This window comes from Adiantum capillus-veneris, chromosome 21 (assembly GCF_014529385.1).
Source record: "Adiantum capillus-veneris isolate H3 chromosome 21, ASM1452938v2, whole genome shotgun sequence".
NCBI lineage: Eukaryota > Viridiplantae > Streptophyta > Polypodiopsida > Polypodiales > Pteridaceae > Adiantum > Adiantum capillus-veneris.
Genome location: NC_140951.1, coordinates 35439247 through 35457074, shown reverse-complemented (window position 1 = coordinate 35457074; position 17828 = coordinate 35439247). Strand labels below are relative to the sequence as shown.

Below are 17828 nucleotides of genomic sequence, written 5' to 3'. Positions count from 1 at the left end.
TAACAAACTTGGACACCCCAAGTCTAGATTCTGTCGTGACACAACAAAGATTCACTTCCAAAACAATTCACAATTCAAGAGGCGACACGACTCGGCGTAGTTTCATGCCAAGAGAGATTGGCCCCAAAGACTGGCGTCTCTTTCAATATTTCTTTTATATTAATCTTTAAGCAAAGTACCAACTCCCGCGGGTGCTTGCTCTCAGACTCTGCGTCCAGATACTTTGAGAAGTAAGCCCCCTTGTGCCACTTTTTTTTTTTGAGAAAAAGATCCTTCTATTAGTTACTGAAACTGCCCATAGGGCTACAAACACCTCTTCAAGAGAGGGCTACAACAACCATGGTGGGAGACTCTCCCAATGAAAAAACCAGCATATGTACAATGGGGCTAAATAAAGAAATGGGGGGAGGGAAAAGCCACACAGGTGGTCGGTAGTGCCATCTGAGTACATCCTGGACCATGGTGTAGAAAAGCCCAGGACGACAGAGTCGAAGGAAAGCCTCTCTGCGCTCCCGCATGCGGTCGGAGCTGCCCTGTAATCCCTCGAGTTGTCCTCTGAGAGTGTGAATCAACTCTAGCCAAAAATCGCGAACAGTCTCTACTGGTGGCACTGGGCGAGCCTCAAAGATGCGGAAGCAACTGGCCCGCCAGATGAACCAGCGTGTCAAGCCACTGATGAGCTCCCAACACTCCTCTCTCTCACTGCACCACTCCTGTGGAGTAAGCTCTGTAGCAGGCTGAAGTGTAGGTCGCCCCTCTTGCATCACTACCATCCTGCTGGTGGAAGATAGCTCAAACTGAAGTGTTGGGCCCGTGAGGGTGGACCAAGCCGCTGCTTCCCAAGTGTACTGTCTAGCCGTGGAGAGAGCAGGCATCAGCCGAAGAACTCGTAGCCACACTTGCTGGGCCGAGGGACAGTCTCAAAGATAGTGACGGTGACTGTGTAAGGTGTCTCGTTGTTGAGGCGTCAAACGAGGCCTTTGTGGTTGACTTTCACAAGACTCTCGAGAATTTGTTCTTTGTTGGCGAGAGTTGTGGTTCGTGGCCGGAGATTCTTCTGTGGTAAACTCTAGCTTTCCCTTTATCAATTTGTAGCCGACCGCGGCATGGTCCATAAGTTCTTGCATGGTAGAGACTTGCTTGGATAGACAATATTCCTGCAATGGTGATGGTAGTCCAATGGTGTATCGCTCGGATTGGGCCTCCAAGGGTACAGATCTAAAGAAGGACACCGGAAGGTACACGTCGAGAAACCTTTGGTTATATTCGTCCTTGGTTTCGGTGGCAAGCATTTTCAAGTTGCCCCACTCTGCCAAAATCCAGACTTCAAACATAGAATTCATGTAACTACGTGCAAAAACTGTCTTGAAAGCTTGCTAGGTCCTTGGAGCATGCAGTTGTGTCGCGATTGAACTCCACTATTGCATAGCATTATCTTTAAGAAATCCAGCTGCTCTAGAAATCTTGGATTCTTCTGTATAGTTCCCTAAAGCATAGATGTTGTCGAATTGCTGTAGGAACTGCAATGCTTTCTTGAGATCTTTCACCCCAGAAAAAGTGAAAAATTTGACTGTCGTGCCGCATCTTTGAAATCTTTGGGTTGGTTTTCTCATATCCCTGGTATGGATAATAAGGGTATCCATATGGGCTCCAACTATTGTAGCCTAGTGGCGGCGGTGGTGGTGGAGGTGGAGGCAATGGAGGTGGCAAAGGTGGTTACACTGGATCAAGGTCAGATGGTTGCGCCATATTCCTGAAGACTCCCCCAATCAGAAAAGACGGCTGAGAAGTTGCCAGTTGGAAGCTCTCGTACTTTCTGTTGCCTGAGGAGGAGGTACCACCTGGGGCATCAGAGGGGGTAACATGTAGTTCAAAAATTGTTGAAAACTTTGCAGCATCGGAAGATTCTGCTGAGGATGTCGCGAAAGAATGTTGTGGAGTTCGTTGAGCAAAAACTGCAAATATTCTACTGAATCCATGAATTCCAAGTCTTGGGTTCTTTACGGCTTATCCCCTGTAAGACACAGCGATGAAGACTGGAGCGCACCCGATGCGCGATGAAGTAAGGGTGGGAGTGGCTAATAGGTCGGGGCTGGAGGGCGAAGATACCTCCAAGAAATTCCAGAAGTCTTCTCTTTTGTGGGACCGGTATGCTTTCAGAAAAGCACACGCCTGATGCTCTGATACCACTCTCACAAGACGGGCACCACATGCCAATAGAAAAGAACACACTGAACAGACTTTTAACACTTCAATAACAACTGAACTGAAAGAGAGAGGCGACACGCGACATGGAGTGGCGGAATTCCACCCCAGAGAGTATTGGCCCCAAACCTTGGCGCCCCTTTCGGTATTTCTTTATATTGCATCAACACAGTACAAGCCGGTACTCCAGACTCTGCATCTTCTCCAAGAAGCATGCTAGAGAATGAGACCTAGCCTCATATTTAAAGGCCCTAGGCCCCAAAAGCAGTTTACAGTGAAAAGCCTTCAAACTCAAAAGCATATGGTCCAAAAGCAAAGCCAAAAAGCTGCCAGCGTAAATCACGGAATTCCGTACAGCTGCCACGTCATCAGCCAACGCAAAACGCGGAAATCCGTACAGCCTGCCACATCATCATACCAGCGCAATTTTTGAAAATTTGCCACGTCATTAGGTTTTGCGTGTGTGCGGGTCCTGCTTTATTTTAATCCTTTATGTCACTTGGGGCCCCATCGGACGGGGTCCCCATAAGTTGGGAGGACTTCTTCTGTTACTTGTTCTTCTTAGGGTTTAGGCCCCTCGGTCGGCATCTATAAGTTGGCTCCATTCTTTAGGCTTTGACATGTCAGCAGTTTGTTACATTAAATACCATGACCTTGGTTTTACCAAGGTTGACGGACAAACCACTTTCCCGGGCAAACCTATGCAAAGCATCCAAGTGACGTTGCATCCCCTCCGGAGAGTCGGAGATCAACACAATATCATCAGCATATAACAATAGTGGAATCCATGTCCTTGCCAGTTGTGCATCTCCATCACCATCCCTCTGAATGTAGTCAGAAACCTCATCCACATACATACCAAATAGAGTAGGAGAGAGCGTGCAACCCTTCTTCACCCCAATAGTTGAGTGAACCGGTGTGGATAGATCCTCTGAGGTGCGTACATGCCCCACTACTGACTTGTATAATGCCATGATCCCCCAAATGAGCTGTGTGGGTACTCCCATCTGCTGTAATTTGTGCATCAATCTAGCTCTGGGTACTATGTCAAATGCTTTGCAGAAATCCACAAAGCTACAATAGATCCGTCTCCCATGCGACCTGCCCTCCTCAATGATGGCTCTGAGTGTCAAGATATGGTCAAAAGTAGAAAAACCCCTCTTGAACCCTGCCTGCCTGGCTGCACGTATCCCCTCCCTCTCTGCCCATCTACTCAGCTGTTGCTGCTCAAGAATAGATGCGTACAACCGTGCCAATGTGTGACCAATCATGATAGTGCGACAATTCCCATGCTCCATAGGGTCTCCCGACTTGAAGATAGGTACAATAGTAGATAGGCTCCAAGTATCAGGCAAGCCCTCACACATGGCATGGTTAAACATAACTGCTAGAAGCTCTGCTAGTAGATCTTTGGCATGCGTGAAATGCTCAGCCACTAAGCCATCATGATCATATGCTCTCCCAGTCCTCATCCTGTCAATGGCCTTCCTCACCATCTCAGCGGTGAAAAAAGCACATGTGTGTGGACATGGATCGGGGGGGTCAGGAAGGGGGGTTGCTCAGGAACTGCGTACAGAGATGATGTGTACTGGCCCCAGGTCTCTATAGAAGTGATGGCAAGGGGGGGGGGGGGGGGGGGTGCTCATGAAAGAGCCGCCATGCCTCACATGAGTCCCGACTCAAGAATAGCTGGTATAGATCTTGCTCTAGGCGAGCCAAAAATGCCCTCTTCTTCCGCCGCACCAGGCGTCGGAAGTCAATCTGTAACTGTTTGTGAGTGATGTCCCCCAAAAGCACCTCCCTCTAAAGTCTAGCTCTAGTGTACCGGCATTCCTCATCATACCAACTGTTCTAGGGCATGCTCCCCGAACGGCGTCTCTGCTAAGGCTGGGTATGTGGGTATGCCTCTATTGCTGCATCATGTAGTGTTTGTGTCAGTGTAGTAAGCTCCTCCAGAGGTGCCCTGGCTCCTCTGTGCACAGGCGTCTGTAGATCCCATCTATGTATATAGAGTTCGTCTCCCGTGTGAAGGTGTAGCGAGTAGGGGCTGCTGCCCGTGGCCTGTGTGCTACACTAAACTGAAAAGAGATGGTCAACGACACGAGCATGATCCACTGCCACACCAACAGGTCTGGGTCCAACCGTGAGATCCTGGATACTAGAGATGAGGCTCGGCTGTGCCATGACATAATCCACTGTGCTGGCTCCATGTCTGTGGAAAGCATGTAAACCCCCCGCAGCGGGAAATTTCTGTAGGCCATTCAAGATGGCCAATCCATGTGCAGTCCCCATGTCTATCAAGTGTCGTCCATACTCAGTGTGTTCCCCATCCTGTGATAGTCTGGATAGGCCCGTCTTTGCAACATCCAGCTCTCTCAGCATCTCTTGTGAAGTATCATAAAATACTCTCTGATGATGGGCAATCCTAGCATTGAAATCCCCTAGAATGATGATGTCACCATCTCCAGAGAACTCCCATATGTCATCATTAAAGATAGAAAAGGGGGAGTGTCCTCTGGGTGGTGCATAAACTGACGTACTCCGCGGAAAGTAGCAAATAGCAATGGAAAGATATCTGCCTGTCTCTGCTCTCAGTCTCACCCACATGTACCTAGCTTGCTCATCCCTGCGGGCTATATGTATCAGTGGCTGCAACTCCTCCCTGAATAACACTGCCACTCCTCCTGAGCCCTGCCCTCTATGCTCTGATCGTGTCTCCTGTCTACAGGCTGTCTCCCATCTATATCCACTAATGTGAGGCATAGACTGCCTAGGTGCCTGATGTGTCTCAGAGTAGAAGACGATGTCTCTTGATAGTTTTACCGTAAAACTATCCTCAAAAGCACCCACATCAAGGCGCATAGATCCATTACAATTCCAGGTGGAAACTTTGAGTGTGGTCCCATAGGTCTCGCACCGTCATGTGTAGCGCCCCTCTACAATCACCACCCGACCATCTCAGTAGAAGGCCGTCTTTCCCTTCTCCCTTGCCGCTTGAATCTCTAGCATTACCTCTCTCATATGCGCAAGCTGTGTGAGAGTGAGGTCATCTCCAAGGAATATGCCCGTTTTCTTTACTATGGACGCCTCTTCAAGAAGCCCTCCTTTGCCTCCATGGATGGGAAACGGATGATTAAAGCTCTCTCTTTTTAAGTCTCCCCATTTCCTTGTGTCTTCTTCCCTACCCTCCATGCCTTTGTATGAGTAGCCTCACTACCCATCATGCGGAGAAGTTCTGCGACTTCCCCTTCCACATCATCTCGGTCCTTTAGACCGGTTACTCTTATATGCAAAGCTCTAGTTTTCCTTCGCTGCTCTTCTTCTAGAGTCACAGAGAGAAGAAGAAGAAGAGAGAGAAATGAAATGAAAATGAAATGTTATATTAACGTCTTCAAAAGGCCAAAGTGACCTATGAGACCAGAAAGTTACAATGTGGTGTCCTCCGCAGTCGTGGGCGTCTGGATCTCCCCAGCTCAGTCGCTTGGTCGATCAGTATGCCTCCGGTGTAAAGCGACGAGCTTTGCTGTGGTAGTAACTCCTCCAGGTGTCCAGTGGCAGCTCTAAAGAAGTCTGTGATCTGTCTCTGAGACTGGAAAGCGACGAGCTTTGCTGTGGTAGTAACTCCTCCGGGTGTCCAGTGTCAGCTCTAAAGAAGTCTGTGATCTGTCTCTGAGACTGGCTAGCCTCTCCTCTCATCAGGCTCTCTCTGTGTCTGCGCAGCTCGAGCAAGAACAAACCCAGGCATCTCTGATCCTCATACCGCATGACTCTAGAGAATGGTCCAAAGCCCTCTCTGAACAAGCAATGGAAGCGGCCTCGTATCTCGTAGTAGACGGGGCAATGGCATGTGTAGTGCAACTCTGTCTCAGGCTCAATGTCACACAGGGGGCATGTCCTGGCCTCTACTGGTACTCCGTTGTATCTCCCACTCTCGATCCGCAGCTAGTGTGAAGATGTGCGTATCTGGCCAATAGCACATCGTATCCCATGAGACAAGTGGGTGTCCATGTATCTGGGCCTCGTCACAAAACCATCCTCCGTAAGCTGGAGGAGATGCTCTATGTAGAAAGCCATCTTCGTGCCCAGCTCCTGTGCTGCCTGTATCCATGTCCTCTTTGTGTCTAGCTGAGTCAAGTCCTGGCGAATGAGCCTGGTGATCTCGGACTGTGTAAGAGTCAGAGAGGGCGCATCCAATGAGAGGGCGCATCCAGTGAATACTGGAAGGGAGGCAATCTGTCTATGCTGAACCCATGCGCCTGAAACTGTCATCTCTCCATGCCAGCATGTTGTATCTCCCTGCATGGTAACTGTCAAGAGGACTCAAGTGCAAGGCGTGCATATCTGTCTCTGGGAAGTTCCCACATGCGGTGTATGAAGGAGAGATCTGGTGAGCGCTTCAACCACCAGTGGGGGGGCAGCTAGCTCTGCTCGTACAATAGCATGTGGTACTGAAGCCTTGGCTCTAATGAGCCGCGAGATCATAGAGACCAGAGGCTTCTCCATGTCCCCCTATCCATCAGTGCGGCCTGTCCTCCCATGATGATCCAGTGAAGGTCCCCAAATGTCAGCTCCATAAAGCAATGCAGAAGCCACCAAAGTGTCAAAGAGCCAGAGCTTCGTTCGAGGCTCTTGAAACTGAACCTGTGAACACATCCTTTCCAATCTACCCAATGCTGCATGGGATTTGGTCAATCTAGTCTCTGCTGCCCTCCTCAATGAAAATGCTGGCCCACTAAAAACCACTCCAAGGTAAGTGTAAGCATCTGTATACTCCACCTTCTCCTGGCCGTATGTGAAGGCGGGCACTGACCTCCTGATCCACTGTGGGGTGGTATTAAATACCATGACCTCGGTTTTACCAAGGTTGACGGACAAACCACTTTCTTGGGTCAGAGAGAGAGAGAGAAATGAAATGAAATGATATATTAACGTCTTCAAAAGGCCAAAATGACCTACTAGACCATCAGATACAAAGTGGTGAATCTAATGCAATGTCTGAAGTACAAGTACAAAAAGTATTGAATGTAAAAACTGAAAACTGAAAATGAAGTGTGAAATGTGAAATGTGAAAATGTAGAATAGGCCCTCAATGACACTCTGGGTGTCGTGCGAGAGAGAAATGAAATGAAATGAAATGATATATTAACGTCTACAAGAGGCCAAAATGACCTATGAGACCAATTGATTACAATGATGAGTCTAGTACCAAGTCTGGGTACAAACAAGAAAACTACAAACAAAGATCTGATAGGAGTGCTACCGACTCCTATGGGTGGCTGGTAGGCTGAGCAATGGTATCATGCCATAAAGGTACAAAGTGGGGATAAGTGTCACCATGATACAATATAGCAATAGCATGAAGCCTATCCCGATCGACATTCTGGGTGGCGTGCTAGAATCCTGTGGATCCTCTGCCGCAATCTCCGCCGGTGCGAGAGAGAGAGAAATGAAATGAAATGTTATATTAACGTCTTCAAAAGGCCAAAATGACCTATGAGACCAATCAGTTACAAAATAGTGAATCTAATACCATGTCTGGGTACAAAAGAACTAGAAGTGGAACAAAATACTACTACTACTACTACAATCTAAAACTACATGGGTGTAGCAGCTGATACAATAGGTACCCGGTAAACTGGATGTAACAGTGTGTGAAACAAAGATGGAAGAAATGGTGAGGATCCATCCTCATCTGCACTCTGGATGTCGAGAGAGTATGGCTCGAATCTTCTGTTGTAGTCTCCGTCGATGTTGTGTAGCTCCTCTCCTCAGTCGCGGTCGTCTGTATCTCTGTAGCTCCAATGCTCGGTCGATGAGAGTGCCAGTAGTGGTCGAATTAGTGTGGGACGAGCTCTGCAGTGGTGGCTGCTCCTCTGGCTGTCCCATATCTAGTGAAAAGAAATCTGTAATGTGTCTCTGGGACTGCCTCTCTCTAGCTCTCCCCAGTAAAGTGTCTCTATACCTGTGTAACTCAAGTAGATATAGTCCAAGACATCTCTGATCCTCATAACTCATGACCCTAGATAGAGGACCAAAACCCTCTCTGAATAAGCAGTGGAAACGCCCCCGTATCTCATAGAACACTGTGCAATGACATATGTAGTGCAACTCTGTCTCTGGCTCTCTCTGGCATAATCGGCATATCCTGCTGTCTGCTGGTATCCCTCTGAATCTACCAGTCTCAATCTCGAGCTGATGTGAGGATGTGCGTATCTGACCAATGGCACAACGCAAACCATGAGACATATGTGTGTCCATGTAGTTGGGTCTAATCACAAACCCATCTCCTGTGAGGTGGAGAAGATGCTCTCTATAGAAAGCCATCTTCGTGCTCAACTCCTGAGGCGGCTCTATCCATGTCCTCCTGGTGTCGAGCTGGATCAGGTCCTGACGAATGAGTCTAGTGATCTCCACCCGTGTAAGAGACAGCGAGGGTGCCTGAAGAGAATACTGGAAAGGGGGCAACCTGTCCATGGTGAAGCCATGCGTCTGAAACCATGAAGTCATCTGTGCATACCAGCATGAAGTGTCCCCCTGTAGAGCTAACTGTCTGGAAGACTCAAGGGCCAGTCTAGCATATCTGTCTCTAGTAGTATCCCATAGGCTGTGCACAAAGGACATTGATCTGGTAAGCGCCTCAATCTCCATGGGGGGGGCAGTTAGCTCTGCTCGAATGATCGCGTGAGGTATGGAGGCCTTGGCTCTAATCAATCGGGAGATCATAGATACCAAGGGCCTCTCCATACGTCTCCAACCATCCTGGCCTACAGAAGGTCCCCATACCTGTACCCCATACATCATAGCTGAGGCTACTAAAGTATCAAAGAGCCATAACTTTGTCCGAGGTTCCTGGAACTGAACCTGCGAACACATCCTCTCCAAGCCTCCCAAGGCCGCATAAGCTCTGGTCAGTCTAGTCTCTGCTGCTCTCCCCAAAGAAAACCTCGGCCCAGTGAAGACTATCCCAAGGTAAGTGTATGCATCTGTATACTCCACAATCTCTTGACCATACGTGAAGGTCGGTGCCGATCTCCTGATCCACTGCGGTGTGGTGTTAAACACCATGACCTTGGTTTTACCAAGGTTTACAGACAATCCACTATCCTCTGCAAAACTGTGTAATGCATCCAACTGTCGCTGCATACCCTCTGGTGAGTCAGAGATCAAGACAATATCATCAGCATATAACAACAATGGGATCCACGTCCCTGCCAGCTGGGCACCTCTATCACCCTCTCTGTCAATGTAATCAGACACCTCATCAACATACATACCAAATAGAGTAGGAGACAATGGGCAACCCTGTTTCACCCCGATAGTGGAGTGAACTAAGTCAGATATCCCCTCTGGGGTGCGTACATGTCCCATCACTGATCTGTATAAAGCCATAATCCCCCAAATCAACACTGTGGGCACCCCCATCTCCTGCAGTCTGCGCATCAGTCGAGCTCTCGGTACCATGTCAAATGCTTTGCGGAAATCCACAAAGCTACAATAAATCCGTCTCCCATGTGACCTGCCCTCCTCAATGATAGCTCTGAGTGTCAGAATATGGTCAAGAGTGGAGAAACCCCTCCTGAAACCTGCCTGTCCCTTTGCCCGTACACCCTCACCCTCTGCCCAGTTACTCAACTGCTGCTCAATAATGGATGCATACAATCGTGCCAGTGTGTGTCCAACCATAATAGTGCGGTAATTTCCAGGCTCTGTAGGATCACCTGCCTTGAATATAGGTACAATAGTAGACAACCTCCAAGTCTCAGGTAATCCCTCACACATGGCACGATTGAACAACACTGCAAGAACCTCCATCAGCATATCCCTAGCATGTATAAAGTGCTCCGCTACTAGACCGTCATGATCGTAAGCCCTCCTGGTCCTCATCCTATCAATGGCTCTCTTTACCATCTCAGTGGTAAAGAAGGTGCTCGTAGGTGGACATGGCTCTGTAGGATCTGGAAGGGGATCCTGCCCAGGAACCGTATATAACGATGTCGCATACTGGCCCCACACATCAGGAGAAGTAATCACTGGGGGAGGGGAGTGCTCATGGAAGAGTTGCCATGCCTCGCCTGAGTCTCTACTCAAGAACAACTGATACAAGTCTCGCTCCACCTGGGCCAGGTAAGCTCGTTTCTTCTTTCGCACAAGGCGCCGGAAAGCAATCCGCGACTGTCTGTAGGTGATAACTCCTAAATGAAGATCCCTCTGAAGCTGGGCTCTCATCTCTCTGCACTCCTCATCATACCAACTATTCTTGGGCATGCTCCCAGAATGTCGCCTCCGATCCGGTTGAGTGTGTGGGTATGCCTCTGATGCTGCATCATGTAGTGTCTCAGTCAGTAAAGTAGTGCACTCCTCTACTGAGAGGCCTGGAGCAACTGTGCATAAACGATCCCAGATCGCCTCTGTATAAACCGAGTCAGTCTCTGGTGTGGAAAGCATGTGAAGCCTGCTGCTCCAGGAAACTGCTGTAAGCCATTAAGTATGGCTAGCCCATGTGTAGTCGTCATCTCCGTGAGGTATCTCCCATACTCAGTCTGCTCTCTGTCATGTGAGCATCTGTCAAACCCCAGCTCACCCACATCCAACTCTCTAAGCATCTCATCTGAAGTGTCGTAGAAGACTGTCTGACAGTTGCCCGTTCGAGCATTGAAGTCTCCTAGGAGGATGATATCACCATCCCTAGAAAACTCCCATATATCATCATCTAGAATTGAGAAAGGCGACTGCCCTCTGGATACAGCATATACTGACGTACTGGGGGGGAAGTAACATATAGCAATATATAGAAATCGACCTGTGTCAGCTCTCAGCCTCACCCACATGTATCTAGCTTGATCATCTCTCCGTACAATATGTAGTAGTGGCTGTAGCTCCTCCCTAAACAACACCGCTACTCCTCCTGAACCTCTACTCCCATGCTCAGATCTCGTGGCTGTTCTGTGGGCTGTCTCCCATTTGTATCCCACCACATGTGGCAACAGTTGGCCAGGGGCCTGGTGAGTCTCTGAAAAGAAAACAATGTCCTTGTCTCTGAAACTGTCCTCAAAGGCACCAACATCCAACCTCATAGACCCATTACAATTCCAAGTCGCCATCCTCAATGTGGTCCCATAGGTCTCGCACCGTCATGTAGAGCGCCGCTCTACAATCACCACCCGACCATCTCTGTAAAAGGCCATCTTCCCCTTCTCCCTTGCCGCTTGAATCTCGGGCATTACTTCTCTCATATGCGCAAGTTGTGAGAGAGTGAGGTCATCGCCTAAGAAAATACCTGTCTTCTTGAGAGTAGGTCTCTTCCTCAAGAATTCCTTCTTCTCTTCCAATGAAGGGAAGCGTAGTATGAGAGCTCTTTCCTTTGAAGATTCTCCGGGGCCCTCACTCTTCTTGCCCACTCTCCATGCCTTTGTGTGTGAAGGCTTCTCCACCCCCATCATTGATGTGAAGCTTGTGACCTCTTTTTCCACATTGTTTATGTCCTTGAGGCCGGTTACCCTCACATGTAGAGCCCGCACCCTCCTTCTTTGTTCCTCTTCGAGAGTCATGTTGATAAGAGTGGGTGTACAAGGAGCTTCCTTACCTTTCCCTTTCTTGGCAACCTCAATCCATTTTTCGGCCTCCTCTACTTTCTTTTGCGTTTCGGATATGACCGCGGCCCATGACTTCTTCTCCTCATTGATGTTGTCAATTTCTTCCCTCAAAGAGGGCTGAAATTCCCCCTCTTCAAGCCCATTTTTTGACCGTGTTTCCAACACTTCTTTGTGGAGGTCCAAAATGCTATTCTCCAACGTGGCGATCTTGTTGAGAAGATGATCCTTCTCGTCCTTCCACCTCTTCTCCTTTTCTTCATTTTCTCGGAGGAAAACGGTCTTCGCGTTCCTCCAATCTTCCATCTCTTTTCTCCATGCTTTCATTTCCAATTCAATGATGGAAATTCGTTTGGAGTGAAGCATATATTTGAGTTTGCTTGTTGCCATAGGTGAGGTTGGGGATGACATGAGAGAGAGAGAGAGAGAGAGAGAGAGAGAGAGAAGAGAGGATTGATGTTTCTAAAGTGCAGAAAATGCAGCAAACCCTAAAACGCAGATCTGTCCAACAACCCCAAAAAAAAAAAAAAAAAAAAAAAGGTCGCGAACCCTAAAATACAGCAGCAAACCCTAAACGAAAGCATGGTAAAGAGAGAGAGAGAGATGGCGTGAGTACAAGAGAGAGAGATGACGGTACGAGAGAGAGAGAGAGAGAGAGAGAGAGAGAGAGAGAGAGAGAGAGAGAGAGAGAGAGAGTTTTACATGGCAGGTTCAGTGTTTGGAGACAGCTAGAACGCCAAACTGGAGAGTGTGTCTGAGTTTGTCAATGCTACTCTTTTCAACCCAACTCTTGTTATATATGGCACGAGTTGGATAACTACTGTTGTAGCTATTGTGCTGCTTCCCCTCTTTCTGTTGTTAATGAGTAAAGTAAAGGGCCAGAAAGATTTGAAAGTAAGAGGGGTGACTGTTGAGGTTGGAGGTGAACCTGGACTGACCAAGAGGAGTCATCGTTTCCTGAAGCTTGTTGAGACTCCATGGGAGGGAGCTGTGACTCTTGCTGCCCTTTATGAGCAGTCTTGCCAAAAGAACAGCACTCTGCCTGCATTTGGGACAAGGATGCTCTTGAAAAAGGAGGCAGAGGTCAGTGAAGATGGAAGGACATTTGACAAGCTGACCCTTGGTGAGTATGAATGGATTACTTTCCACGAAGGACTAGAGCAGGCAAGCAATTTTGCATCTGGCCTAATGGCCATTGGGCATGGAGGAGGAGAACATTGTGCCATCTTTGCTGAAACAAGGGCTGACTGGTTCATTGCGCTGCAGGTGACATATGTCTAATTGTTTTGGCATTTCAGCTGGTCGTTAGCATGCATGTTACCCCAATAATTATTTAAAATATGAGCAGGGATGCTTCCGTCAGAGCCTCACTGTGGTCACTGTGTATGCGTCATTGGGAGAGGAAGCTCTAGTTCATTCCTTGAACGAGGTGAGAATCTAGAATGCGATCAGTTTTGTTACAAAAAGGCTTTGTGATGTATGCGCATTCTGTAGCTGGCTGAATTTCCTGCATGTTCCAGACTGAAGTGACTACAGTTATTTGTGACCACAAGCAAATGAGAAAGCTGATTGACATAAGCTCACAACTCAACACAGTCAGGAGAGTAATACTCCTTGAGGACCATGAAGATAAGTCTCAGCTTGTAATTCCTGAAACAATAACCTGGAGGGCTGCATCGTTTACGGAAGTAAAGGACCTGGGGAAAAGTAACCCAGTAGATGCAAGAATGCCTGCACCTGCAGATGTTGCTGTGATTATGTATACAAGTGGTAGCACAGGTCTGCCAAAGGTAGGAGCTAAAGTGAACAAATGAATAAGTTGGTGGGTGGGTTGTGAGGAAATTTTATTGCTGATGTAGGGTGTCATAATCACGCATGGAAATATGGTAGCTACTGTCGCTGGAGTTATGTGCCTAATACCAGAACTGAGTAGCAGTGACAGATATTTAGCTTACTTGCCACTAGCTCATGTTCTTGAGCTTGCAGCAGAGGTACTTCAGCTTTAGCCTTTTCTTTTCTGGATGTTAGATAATGTTTTGTTGGTAGGCTTAATGAGTTCTGGTTGCAGTGCACTCTTTCTGCTGCAGGAGCTGCGATAGGTTATGGTTCACCATTAACCTTGACCGATACATCAAATAAGGTAAAGAAGGGGACAAAGGGAGATGCAGCAGAGTTAAAGCCAACCTTATTGACCGCTGTTCCAGCCATACTTGACCGTGTGCGAGATGGAGTTAGAAAGATGGTGGGTGGTTATTCTGATTTTGGCTTATGTGCTTGGTAGTCTTTTTATTCTTCTAAAACAGGATCATTTCTGCTAACAAAGTGCAGTAATATGCTGACACTGTATCAGGTAGAAAAAAAAGGTGGTTCAACAAAAACATTGTTTGATTTAGCATATAAGCGATGCTTGAATGGATTCCAAGGAACAGGAGCTGGGACCTTGGAAAAACGATTTTGGAGCACTTTGGTTTTCAAAAAAGTTCGAGCCATTTTGGGAGGCTCTGTGCGCGGCATGCTCTCTGGAGGAGCTCCTCTTTCTGCTGACACACAACGGTTTATTAATATCTGTTTTGGGTATAAGCTTGTGTTTGTTTCACACACACTTTTTGAGGTTCTCTATCTTTTTTTCAGTCTTGTGACGTTGTTTTGCAGAGCACCAATCGGACAAGCTTATGGTCTTACTGAAACTTGTGCTGGAGCAACATTTTCAGAGTGGGATGACCTATCTGTAGGTCGTGTTGGGCCACCCATTCCGCATTGCTACATTAAGGTTGGCCCATGCAACCTTTGCCTTTCCTACACTGTTTGGAGTAAGAGGGCTCCCCCATAGGACCTCTGTCTTGGAGGGTCCTCTAAATTAGGAAGTATCTTTTGAAAGGGTGGTCCCATAGAAAGGTACTCAACAGTCGAGTAAGTATCCAACTGAAGACAAAGAGGGGAACCCTTTGTAATAGGTCCAACAGAAGAATGCCTGCAATACCAAGTGTAGAGGGCCTTTTTGAATGTGCACGGTATGCTGGCTGAAGGACTGTCTATGTTAGAGGGAATTTTAGATCATCCACTGCATTTAAAATGGTAAGGTGTGTATGGGGCAATCCTTTGACATTTGTAGGGCCCTTCAAAAGCACCTGGAGAGGGATTAGGGGACAGCCCACAAATCTTGTTTACTTGTCTGAAACCGAAAATCACTCTTATGTAAGAAATGCTGCCAACCTGCCACGATATATTCATTATTTTGTGATAGAATCATCCAAAGCTTGGTATTACTCGCCCTTGCATGCTATTTCCTCCCCCACCCCCCAAGTTTCCTCCTATGTGGTAAAGCATCTCTCACTCATAGCTCAGCTCCTTCAGCAGCAGACATGACTGCAACCTGTACACTGCCTCATAGGGACTCTATGAAACCCCCCTTGATCGTCTTTGCAAAGGCGATGCTCCAAATCTCTCTTTTGAAAGAAGACAAAGCGAGCTTGAAGATGGTCCCATAGTTGGTCAAAGGGCCTATTGAGGGGACAAATTTGTTCATGCAGAGGTGGGCAAGATTGTCAACCTGTAGAGCTTGAGATGAGGCTACTACAGGCTCAAGCGCTTTTTGGCATGGTTAAAATACTTGTTTCACCTGACTCCGCTTGCCTCCGTGTTATTTGGCACACTTAGGATGTTTGTGCCCTGAATTTGATATCTGGCATCACAAGCCCTTGATGAGGAGGCTCAGACATTCCTTTCTTGGTCAGCTTTCTGCTGTGCGTGGGTAGTACCTCCTTACATTCTCCAATCCACCTCCCCAGTTTTAGATATGTTCCAAGACCCTCTTGGAGAGCCTCTAGACTGTGAGCTTGGTGATTGCAAAGGCAGTAAGGGTCTTTGTTTAAAACCTCTGCCTTTTTATGAAGGAGGCTCTTGTTCCTCATATGGGAGGTGTGTGGATTTGTCAATATGTGAAAAACTCCCTACTTCTGAACTACTGGTTTGCATGCTGGCAGACAATACAATTGGTGATGGCTTGCCAGCCGCAGATCTTTTTTTTTCCGAGAAAAAGATCCTTCTATTAGTTACTGAAACTGCCCATAGGGCTACAACCACCTCTTCAAGAGAGGCTACAACAACCATGATGGGAGACTCTCCCAATGAAAAAACCAGCATATGTACAATGGGGCTAAATCAAGAAATGGGGGGAGGGAAAAGCCACACAGGTGGTCGGTAGTGCCATCGGAGTACACCCTTGACCATGGTGTAGAAAGGCCCAGGACGCCAGAGTCGAAGGAAAGCCTCTCTGCGCTCTTGCATGCGGTCGGAGCTGCCCTGTAATCCCTCGAGCTGTCCTTTGAGAGTGTGAATCAGCTCTAGCCAAAAATCGTGAACAGTCTCTGCTGGTGGCACAGGGCGAGCCTCAAAGATGCGGAAGCAACGGGCCCGCCAGATGAACCAGAGTGTCAGGCCACTGATGAGCTCCCAACACTCCTCTCTCTCCTTGCACCACTCCTGTGGAGTAAGCTCTGTAGCAGGCTGAAGTGTAGGTCGCCCCTCCTGCATCACTATCATCCTGCTGGTGAAAGATAGCTCAAACTGAAGTGCCGGGCCCGTGAGGGTGGACCAAGCCGCTGCTCCCCAAGTTACTGTCGAGCCGTGGAGAGAGCAGGCATCAGCCGAAGAACTCGTAGCCACACCTGCTGGGCCGAGGGACAGTCCCAAAGACAGTGACGCTCACTCTCCACAAGATGGTCACAAGCTGCACATGCGGCCGAGAGACCACTATGCACTAGCCAGCTCCCAACTGCTGTAGCTCTGTGTGCGACCAGCCACTGAAACAAGGTGACTCGCCTCGGCTGTCTGGAGTCCCACAACCTCTCCCAAAATCCTGCCAAGAACTCAGCTGTGAGACCCTCCTCCTGCCAATGAGGTGTTGCAGCGGGGCGGGCCTCTCTCTCTGCCGCTAGTATATGACGTCCCAGTCGAACAGTGTACTGAAAGAACGGGACTCCTGGGTGGTCTGCAGAAGAGAAGGGATCCCTCCATAGCCACTCACCAGGATCCCACTGTACTCGTGCCAGTGGACAACACTCCCAAGCCCACAGCCTCTAGTATTCACTCAAGAGCTGTTGGGTCAGGATCTATGACACAAGTCCTCCCATGGATGCCCACTACTCGGATCCTCTAAAAACAGCACTGCCACCTGCGGGGCCTCTACTGCAACTTGCTGAAGATGTCCCCCACCCTGAAGCTCAAAGAAAAGGGTTGGAACCGTCTCTGAGCAGGCCCTGATTGAGATGAGAACCTCCAGTCGTGTTGTAGCAGGGCTACAGTGTCACTTCACAGGACAGGCAGTTGGACAGTTAGCTACAGTTGGTCTGGTTCACACTGGACGGACCCTTTGGGCTGGGAGTGACACGTGGTAGGGTACCTACGGTGGTCTAGTGGACATCGTGGCCAGGTCACCACCACCACTCAGTTTGGAGATAGACTTAGCTGGCTGGACATTTATGGGCCGTTGGTGGCTCTCATGGTTGTACATATGAGTAGTCGTGTTGGGGGCAGTTCTATCTTATCTTGCACGTAGTCGTCTAGAGGAAGTCTTACACGGAGCACTGCTTCACCATCCCTGCACATCTGAGCCTCGACACCCCATTTGTACCTGTGAGTCCTGGGCTGGAGCTGAGTGTGCTGCCACGCCAGAGTCTGTACATGGTTCTTTGAGCTAGTCGAGTCCACATGTTCTGGTCCACTGTTGTGTCTCTGTTGTTATCCATTGTTTCTGTGTTGTTATCCGTTGTTTCTGTGTTTCATTCTGTTTGAGAGAGTTTTCATTTGTTTGAGTGAGATTGTCACGCACATGGTGTTGGATGAGTTGGCCAACATGGTGCTCAAGCCTGAGGAGACTTTTGCGGAGCTTATGACGAAAACTAAGTCGCTTGTGGCCAAGCTTCCCCAACAACCCGGTGAATTCATGGTTAAAAAGTGGGTGGAGAAGGCGCTTCCCAAAACTTCTCAGCAAAAACTCCGAGAGAGTCTCCGATCCGACGCCACTCTCGACGA

The 17828-nt window shown here is 48.3% G+C and overlaps 1 protein-coding gene across 2 annotated transcripts in view; it reads left to right on the top strand.

The window, feature by feature from the left end:
- Nucleotides 1-17828, top strand: part of LOC147430774 (long chain acyl-CoA synthetase 9, chloroplastic-like) — a 74795-nt gene that overhangs the window by 17397 nt on the left and 39570 nt on the right. For both annotated transcript variants that reach the window (XM_086493335.1, XM_086493336.1), the window contains 7 exons: nt 12505-13061; nt 13144-13224; nt 13316-13585; nt 13655-13786; nt 13864-14037; nt 14146-14369; nt 14448-14565. In XM_086493335.1, coding sequence (XP_086349461.1) covers nt 12657-13061; nt 13144-13224; nt 13316-13585; nt 13655-13786; nt 13864-14037; nt 14146-14369; nt 14448-14565 — 1404 coding nt within the window. In that variant the 5' untranslated portion in view covers nt 12505-12656. The remainder of the gene's footprint in view (nt 1-12504; nt 13062-13143; nt 13225-13315; nt 13586-13654; nt 13787-13863; nt 14038-14145; nt 14370-14447; nt 14566-17828) is intronic.